The sequence below is a fragment of the Nerophis ophidion genome, linkage group LG27 (genome assembly GCF_033978795.1).
Source record: "Nerophis ophidion isolate RoL-2023_Sa linkage group LG27, RoL_Noph_v1.0, whole genome shotgun sequence".
NCBI lineage: Eukaryota > Metazoa > Chordata > Actinopteri > Syngnathiformes > Syngnathidae > Nerophis > Nerophis ophidion.
In genome coordinates, this window is record NC_084637.1 from 35,364,003 (window position 1) to 35,373,254 (window position 9,252).

The 9,252-nt window shown below is 39.1% G+C and overlaps 1 protein-coding gene across 2 annotated transcripts; it reads right to left on the reverse strand.

Annotated features, from left to right (window-relative positions):
- Positions 1 to 347: 347 nt before the first annotated feature.
- On the reverse strand, positions 348 to 8,380 carry LOC133544105 (charged multivesicular body protein 4b-like). 2 transcript variants are annotated; one of them, XM_061889168.1, is made up of 5 exons: positions 8,056 to 8,380; positions 5,003 to 5,180; positions 4,823 to 4,937; positions 1,373 to 1,496; positions 348 to 1,285 (listed from the first exon to the last, which is right to left on the reverse strand). In XM_061889168.1, the coding sequence occupies exons 1-5, from the start codon at positions 8,234 to 8,236 to the stop codon at positions 1,224 to 1,226; spliced, it is 660 nt and encodes a 219-aa protein (XP_061745152.1). In that variant the 5' UTR covers positions 8,237 to 8,380; the 3' UTR covers positions 348 to 1,223. The 2 variants fall into 2 exon arrangements, with proteins under 2 accessions (XP_061745152.1, XP_061745151.1); XM_061889167.1 differs by having other exon boundaries at positions 348 to 1,288.
- Positions 8,381 to 9,252: the final 872 nt, after the last annotated feature.

Sequence of the window (9,252 nt, forward strand, 5' to 3'; positions counted from 1 at the left end):
GTTCATGGAAAAAGAACAAATGAATGTATTCCAAACCTATTCTATTACAAATGTAATATTTGAAATGTCAGTATATTTCTACAAACTCATACATTTTCACAAAATGTATTTTTAGAAAGTTTTTTTTTCTTTTCATAGTCTAACTGTATTCCATATTACAAGTAAAGCACATCTTTTGACTCAGACATGACAAATTGTCATGCTGTAATTGTGTGCTCATCCTGCATGACAACATTACTCCTCTGTGATGAACACTTGAGGTATTCATGAGAAATGAGCATATTTATTGGGACATTACAAGTGCTTTCAGGAAAAAATAAAAAATAAAAGAGGGCAACACAAACACAAAAATTGACTTCTTTTAATTATTTTTTTCCAAATAATATTCATTTCTGGATAAATAAAACATTCCATAGAACAGCAAACATGCTTGCCCGTCTGTAATTCACCTCTGGGACTTTTTTTGTCAATGAAAAATATACATTAGGGATTTGAAGTATGAAATAGAAGGCAAGCAACACTCAACCTTACAAAGAGATGATTGACCTCTCCTTTTCAAGAGGCTCGGACAGGAGGGGCAAAAAGTGAAATAGAAGACGTCGTGAGAGGTGGACTCCTGGAGAGCAGGGTGTAGAAAAGTGTCTTATTTACATCATGTGTGACCAGAGGAGGGAGGAGGAGCAAACACTCCATGTGGAAAACACTTTTGCAATGAAATAACTTGAAATGAAATAACTTGAAATGAAAGAAAACTTGAAATGAAAGAAAACTTGAAATTAAAGATAAAATAAAAAATAACTTGAAAGATTATTTAAAAGATAACTTCAAACAAAAGATCAATTGAAATGAAAGATAAAATACAAAATAAAAGTCAGGACTTTCACAAATGGTGTAGTGAAAGATGCTAAAGCTAAGAAGAAGATATCAGGGCATATCAATTAGTGTCATGTTGAAACTTTCATTATTCTGACAATAAACATCTTTTCTTTTGGAGTGTCCAATTCAGTACTACACACACACACACACACACGCACACACGCGCACACGCGCACACGCACGCACACGCACGCACACGCACGCACACACACACACACGCACGCACGCACGCACGCACGCACACGCACGCACACGCACGCACGCACGCACGCACACGCACACAGTATGAGTCCATGGGGTGTCCAGCTGGCGATACAGGTGAGAGTACAGATGATATATTGAAGTGATCACATGGCTTCTGCCCAGCGCTGCAAGTCATCCATGTCATCTTCATCCTCCACTTTCTTTGCTGCTGGGAGTGGGACAAATAACACTTCAAACTTGACATATCTGTATATATGTGTGTGTGTGTGTGTGATGAATGTGGTGGTGGTACCAGGTCTGGAAGGTAAGGAGGTTGAAGGCACATTGGGCAGGGGCACGTTCTCTGGCCCTATGTCCAGCAAGTTTTTATCCAGCTCTTCTTGTTCCAACTCATCCAGCTCAGCAAGAAGTTCATCCTGTACAACATGACATGGATGTTTCATCTCAAATATATTAAGACATATTCTAATCAAGCATGTCCAGCACACTTGGGAGCAGACCTGTGGAGAAGGATGTGCATGCGCTCGCCACGCACGCACGCACATTACACGCTTTTGGCCCCTGATCAACTTTTTAGCCCAATGTGGCCTTCAAAGACACTCTGATATACAGGATCTTTGACTATTGTGTTTGCAGGACTTACTAAGTCTTCTTGTCCTATAGAGGATCTTTGACTATTGTGTTTGCAGGACTTACTAAGTCTTCTTGTCCTATAGAGGATCTTTGACTATTGTGTTTGCAGGACTTACTAAGTCTTCTTGTCCTATAGAGGATCTTTGACTATTGTGTTTGCAGGACTTACTAAGTCTTCTTGTCCTATAGAGGACCTTTGACTATTGTGTTTGCAGGACTTACTAAGTCTTCTTGTCCTATAGAGGATCTTTGACTATTGTGTTTGCAGGACTTACTAAGTCTTCTTGTCCTATAGAGGATCTTTGACTATTGTGTTTGCAGGACTTACTAAGTCTTCTTGTCCTATAGAGGATCTTTGACTATTGTGTTTGCAGGACTTACTAAGTCTTCTTGTCCTATAGAGGATCTTTGACTATTGCTTTTGCAGGACTTACTAAGTCTTCTTGTCCTATAGAGGATCTTTGACTATTGTGTTTGCAGGACTTACTAAGTCTTCTTGTCCTATAGAGTATCTTTGACTATTGTGTTTGCAGGACTTACTAAGTCTTCTTGTCCTATAGAGGATCTTTGACTATTGTGTTTGCAGGACTTACTAAGTCTTCTTGTCCTATAGAGGATCTTTGACTATTGTGTTTGCAGGACTTACTAAGTCTTCTTGTCCTATAGAGGATCTTTGACTATTGTGTTTGCAGGACTTACTAAGTCTTCTTGTCCTATAGAGGATCTTTGACTATTGTGTTTGCAGGACTTACTAAGTCTTCTTGTCCTATAGAGGATCTTTGACTATTGTGTTTGCAGGACTTACTAAGTCTTCTTGTCCTATAGAGGATCTTTGACTATTGTGTTTGCAGGACTTACTAAGTCTTCTTGTCCTATAGAGGATCTTTGACTATTGTGTTTGCAGGACTTACTAAGTCTTCTTGTCCTATAGAGGATCTTTGACTATTGTGTTTGCAGGACTTACTAAGTCTTCTTGTCCTATAGAGGATCTTTGACTATTGTGTTTGCAGGACTTACTAAGTCTTCTTGTCCTATAGAGGATCTTTGACTATTGTGTTTGCAGGACTTACTAAGTCTTCTTGTCCTATAGAGGATCTTTGACTATTGTGTTTGCAGGACTTACTAAGTCTTCTTGTCCTATAGAGGATCTTTGACTATTGTGTTTGCAGGACTTACTAAGTCTTCTTGTCCTATAGAGGATCTTTGACTATTGTGTTTGCAGGACTTACTAAGTCTTCTTGTCCTATAGAGGATCTTTGACTATTGTGTTTGCAGGACTTACTAAGTCTTCTTGTCCTATAGAGGATCTTTGACTATTGTGTTTGCAGGACTTACTAAGTCTTCTTGTCCTATAGAGGATCTTTGACTATTGTGTTTGCAGGACTTACTAAGTCTTCTTGTCCTATAGAGGATCTTTGACTATTGTGTTTGCAGGACTTACTAAGTCTTCTTGTCCTATAGAGTATCTTTGACTATTGTGTTTGCAGGACTTACTAAGTCTTCTTGTCCTATAGAGGATCTTTGACTATTGTGTTTGCAGGACTTACTAAGTCTTCTTGTCCTATAGAGGATCTTTGACTATTGTGTTTGCAGGACTTACTAAGTCTTCTTGTCCTATAGAGGATCTTTGACTATTGTGTTTGCAGGACTTACTAAGTCTTCTTGTCCTATAGAGGATCTTTGACTATTGTGTTTGCAGGACTTACTAAGTCTTCTTGTCCTATAGAGGATCTTTGACTATTGTGTTTGCAGGACTTACTAAGTCTTCTTGTCCTATAGAGGATCTTTGACTATTGTGTTTGCAGGACTTACTAAGTCTTCTTGTCCTATAGAGGATCTTTGACTATTGTGTTTGCAGGACTTACTAAGTCTTCTTGTCCTATAGAGGATCTTTGACTATTGTGTTTGCAGGACTTACTAAGTCTTCTTGTCCTATAGAGGATCTTTGACTATTGTGTTTGCAGGACTTACTAAGTCTTCTTGTCCTATAGAGGATCTTTGACTATTGTGTTTGCAGGACTTACTAAGTCTTCTTGTCCTATAGAGGATCTTTGACTATTGTGTTTGCAGGACTTACTAAGTCTTCTTGTCCTATAGAGGATCTTTGACTATTGTGTTTGCAGGACTTACTAAGTCTTCTTGTCCTATAGAGGATCTTTGACTATTGTGTTTGCAGGACTTACTAAGTCTTCTTGTCCTATAGAGGATCTTTGACTATTGTGTTTGCAGGACTTACTAAGTCTTCTTGTCCTATAGAGGATCTTTGACTATTGTGTTTGCAGGACTTACTAAGTCTTCTTGTCCTATAGAGGATCTTTGACTATTGTGTTTGCAGGACTTACTAAGTCTTCTTGTCCTATAGAGGATCTTTGACTATTGTGTTTGCAGGACTTACTAAGTCTTCTTGTCCTATAGAGTATCTTTGACTATTGTGTTTGCAGGACTTACTAAGTCTTCTTGTCCTATAGAGGATCTTTGACTATTGTGTTTGCAGGACTTACTAAGTCTTCTTGTCCTATAGAGGATCTTTGACTATTGTGTTTGCAGGACTTACTAAGTCTTCTTGTCCTATAGAGGATCTTTGACTATTGTGTTTGCAGGACTTACTAAGTCTTCTTGTCCTATAGAGGATCTTTGACTATTGTGTTTGCAGGACTTACTAAGTCTTCTTGTCCTATAGAGGATCTTTGACTATTGTGTTTGCAGGACTTACTAAGTCTTCTTGTCCTATAGAGGATCTTTGACTATTGTGTTTGCAGGACTTACTAAGTCTTCTTGTCCTATAGAGGATCTTTGACTATTGTGTTTGCAGGACTTACTAAGTCTTCTTGTCCTATAGAGGATCTTTGACTATTGTGTTTGCAGGACTTACTAAGTCTTCTTGTCCTATAGAGGATCTTTGACTATTGTGTTTGCAGGACTTACTAAGTCTTCTTGTCCTATAGAGGATCTTTGACTATTGTGTTTGCAGGACTTACTAAGTCTTCTTGTCCTATAGAGGATCTTTGACTATTGTGTTTGCAGGACTTACTAAGTCTTCTTGTCCTATAGAGGATCTTTGACTATTGTGTTTGCAAGACTTACTAAGTCTTCTTGTCCTCACACTCACCTCGTCGTATTCCTCCCCGAAGCAGACGGGTTTGGAGATGGCGTCTGAGATCTCCTGGGCCAACTCCTGCTGCTCGTTGATGTCCTGCATCAAGTCGTCCACCTTGTCTATGTCCCTGCAAGAACACACTTGTCAAGAGCACAGCAGCTAAAGGTGTATGCTCATGCGTGTGCTGCGTACATGTTAGCGTGTGCAGACTTCATGGCCTTGGCAGCATAGCCCATGTTCTTTAGCACTTCTGTGTTGGTGTTGGCATTCTCCAGGGCCTCCCTCTGGAACTCGATGGTGGACAAGGTGCCGTCGATCTGCTCCAGCTGCTTCTCGTACCGCTTCTTTCGCTTCAAAGCCTGCAGAGCCGCTGCAGAGACCATGATGGAGAGCACAAGTTGACAGGCTTCACTACACTTCTGAAACAAGCTCTGCTAAGTGCGGACACAGGTGGCGTAGGTTTCATCCCTTTGTTTATCTTCGGCGGTTAAATGGCTGTTAAAATGTTAGCAATGCTAGTCTCACTGACATTTATGTATTTCCCTTACGCTACGAAATGAATACAATAAAGTTGGGGTACACTTCTTACACATGTAGAGGAAAACAAACTAACACTTGTACCATAAATATATGTCTGTGTGTGTGTGTGATAATGATAATTAATCAAATGTACTTTGGACAGGTGCTTGTGTAATACATATATACATGTATATGTATGTAGGTGTGGGAAAAATCACAAGACTACTTCGCTCTACAGAACTGTTTCAAGAGGGGTTCCCTCAATCTCCTGATGAAACAGTAGTCTTGTGATTTTTCCCACACATACATATTGCGCTCTACCACGGTATCGAGCACTATTTTCTGGATAATCCAATCAAGACATACATAGTATACATATATACACATATATATATATATATATATATATATATATATATACATATATACACATATATACACATATATATATATATATATATATATATATATATATATATATATATATATATATATATATATATATATATATATATATATATATATATATATATATATATATATATAGATGTACAGTGGGGCAAAAAAGTATTTAGTCAGCCAGCGATTGTGCAAGTTCTCCCACTTCAAATGATGACAGAGGTGTGTAATTTTCATCATAGGTACACTTCAACTGTGAGAGACAGAATGGGGAAAAAAATCTAGGAATTCACATTGTAGGAATTTTAAATAATTTATTTGTAATTTATGGTGGAAAATAAGTATTTGGTCAACCATTCAAAGCTCTCATTGATGGAAGGAGGTTTTGGCTCCAAATCTCAGGATACATGGCCCCATTCATTCTTTCCTTAACACGGATCAATCGTCCTGTCCCCTTAGCAGAAAAACAGCCCCAAAGCATGATGTTTCCACCCCCATGCTTCACAGTAGGTATGGTGTTCTTGGGATGCAACTCAGTATTCTTCTTCCTCCAAACACGACGAGTTGAGTTTATACCAAAAAGTTCTATTTTGGTTTCATCTGACCACATGACATTCTCCCAATCCTCTGCTGTATCATCCATGTGCTCTCTGACAAACTTCAGACGGGCCTGAACATGCACTGGCTTAAGCAGGGGACACGTCTGGCACTGCAGGATTTGATTTCCTGTCGGCGTAGTGTGTTACTGATGGTAACCTTTGTTACTTTGGTCCCAGCTCTCTGCAGGTCATTCACCAGGTCCCCCGTGTGGTTCTGGGATTTTTGCTCACCGTTCTCATGATCATTTTGACCCCACGGGATGAGATCTTGCGCGGAGCCCCAGATCGAGGGATATTATCAGTGGTCTTGTATGTCTTCCATTTTCTGATGATTGCTCCAACAGTTAATTTTTTCACACCAAGCTGCTTGCCTGTTGTAGATTCCCTCTTCCCAGTCTGGTGCAGGTCTACAATTCTTTTCCTGGTGTCCTTCGACAGCTCTTTGGTCTTGGCCATAGTGGAGTTTGGAGTCTGACTGTTTGAGGCTGTGGACAGGTGTCTTTTATACAGATAACGAGTTCAAACAGGTTCCATTAATACAGGTAACGAGTGGAGGACAGAAGAGCTTCTTAAAGAAGAAGTTACAGGTCTGTGAGAGCCAGAGATCTTCCTTGTTTGAAGTCACCAAATACTTATTTTCCAGCATATTTTACAAAATAAATTCTTTAAAATTCCTACAATGTGAATTCCTGGATTTTTTCCCCCACATTCTGTCTCTCACAGTTGAAGTGTACCTATGATGAAAATTACAGACCTCTGTCATCATTTTAAGTGGGAGAACTTGCACAATCGCTATATATATATATATATATATATATATATATACATATGTACTATATACATGTATATATACAGTGTGTGTGTATATATATATATGTATGTGTACATATGTACTATGTATATATACAGTGTACACATATATGTATACATACATAGATATGTATGTCTATATACATATGTATATATTCATACATACATATGGATATATATGTATGTATGCATATATATATATATATATATATATATGCAGACACATAAACATGTATATATATAGAATACACATATGTATGTATGTGTACTATGTGTATATACATTTAGAGGTAAAAAACAAACACTTGTACCATATATATATATGTATATGTATACACACATATACATATATATATATTTCACACGTCTGTGTGTGTGTGAGTGACTGATAATATTAATTGATGAATGTATTTCGTACAGGTGTTGTGCAATAAATAAATCATTAGGATTTACCACCCTTGCTTTGACCCGTAAATGCATCATTGTAGCTGCTCTACATCCTAGAATATATACATATATACACACAACTATGTATTTAACAACTCAATGACAACCAAACACACTTGAAACAACAATAAATGACAAGTAAACACAGTTGAAACAACAATAAATGACAAGTAAACACACTTGAAACAACGTTAAATGACAAGTAAACAAATGACAAGTAAAGACAGTTGAAACAAGATTAAATGACAAGTAAAGATAGTTGAAACAAGATTAAATGACAAGTAAAGACAGTTGAAACAACATTAAACGAGGAAAGGTGAGGCTGCTAACATGACAGCTAGGCTAGGTTAGGCTAGGCTAAGCTAGCATGCTAAGAGGCCGCGCGGGCAACAAAGGTGCGTAAAGGTGCATAAAGGTGCATGAAGGTGCATGAAGGTGCATGAAGGTGCATGAAGGTGTGTTTTGCCGCACCTCTCTTGTTCTTGACGCCGTTCTTCCTGGCGACCTGCAGCTCCTGCTCGATCTTCTTCTCCAGGAAGTCCTGCTTCTTGCTCAGCATCTCCTCCGTCTCTCGCAGCTTCTGGACGGCCTCCTGCGGGCTCGGACCCTTGCCGCCTTTGCTGCCGCCGAACAGCTTGCCGAACAAGGCCATCGCTCGGAGAATGAAGGAACAGAAAGTGTGAAAAGACGAGAAGCAGGAAAGACTTTCGGGACTTTGGCTTCTGACTCCGGCGTCGCCCTGCCTGCCTGCCGCTTGTTGATCTTTACCCACTTCCGGGAGAAGGCCCAATGACGTCACAGGCGTCGCGTACGGGCCAGCGGCGAATGACGTCACGTTTGTCGCCCTCTGCTGGACAACTGCGCTTTCGCCTCCATTGTGTTCGACAGCTTTGATTATTAGTGCAATGATTAAAAAGACTAAATCAATCCTATTTATCACATCCATCCGTTTTCTACCGCTTGTCCCTTTTGGGGTCAATTGAATCAGTATGTCACTTCTGTTCAAACAGCAGCTCGTGGTTTTGAGGATCTTTGACGAGCATTTTCTTCAGCAACTTCTTAAAAGCAGTGCGTTCATGCCACAGACGATCTTTGACTCGTGTCCTGCAGGGGGTCCTAAAAGTCGTCCTACAGCACTCGCGCCATACAGGATCTTCGACTTCTTTTAAAACCACAATGTCCTCCTCTCTTATAGAGGATCTTTGACCAGTGTTTTTTTTTTCTTTTTCTGCTGTATGTCCTCAAAAAGCTGTCATATAGAGCAGTGGTCCCCAAACACCGATTGATACCGGGCCGCAGAAGAATTTTTTATTCATTTTTCTTTAATTATTATTATTTTTTATTAAATTAACATAAAAAAACAATATACACTTAAAATTAGCGCACCAACCACAAAAACCTCAATTTTTCATGACAAAGAAAAAAAATAAAAAAATAAAAAAATAATCCCCCCCCCCGGGACAAATTATTAAGCGTTGACCGGTCCGCAGATACAAAAAGGTTGGGGACCACTGATATAGAGGATCTTTGACTAGTATTTGTGCAGTAAGACCAGAGTTTCTTGGGCTTTTTGATCCCGGCGCCTAAGCTTTCCACGACATGCCTCTTCCAATATGGACCATAAATCTTCATTTGAATCATTTTGAAAAACGATATTGAACTTAAAGT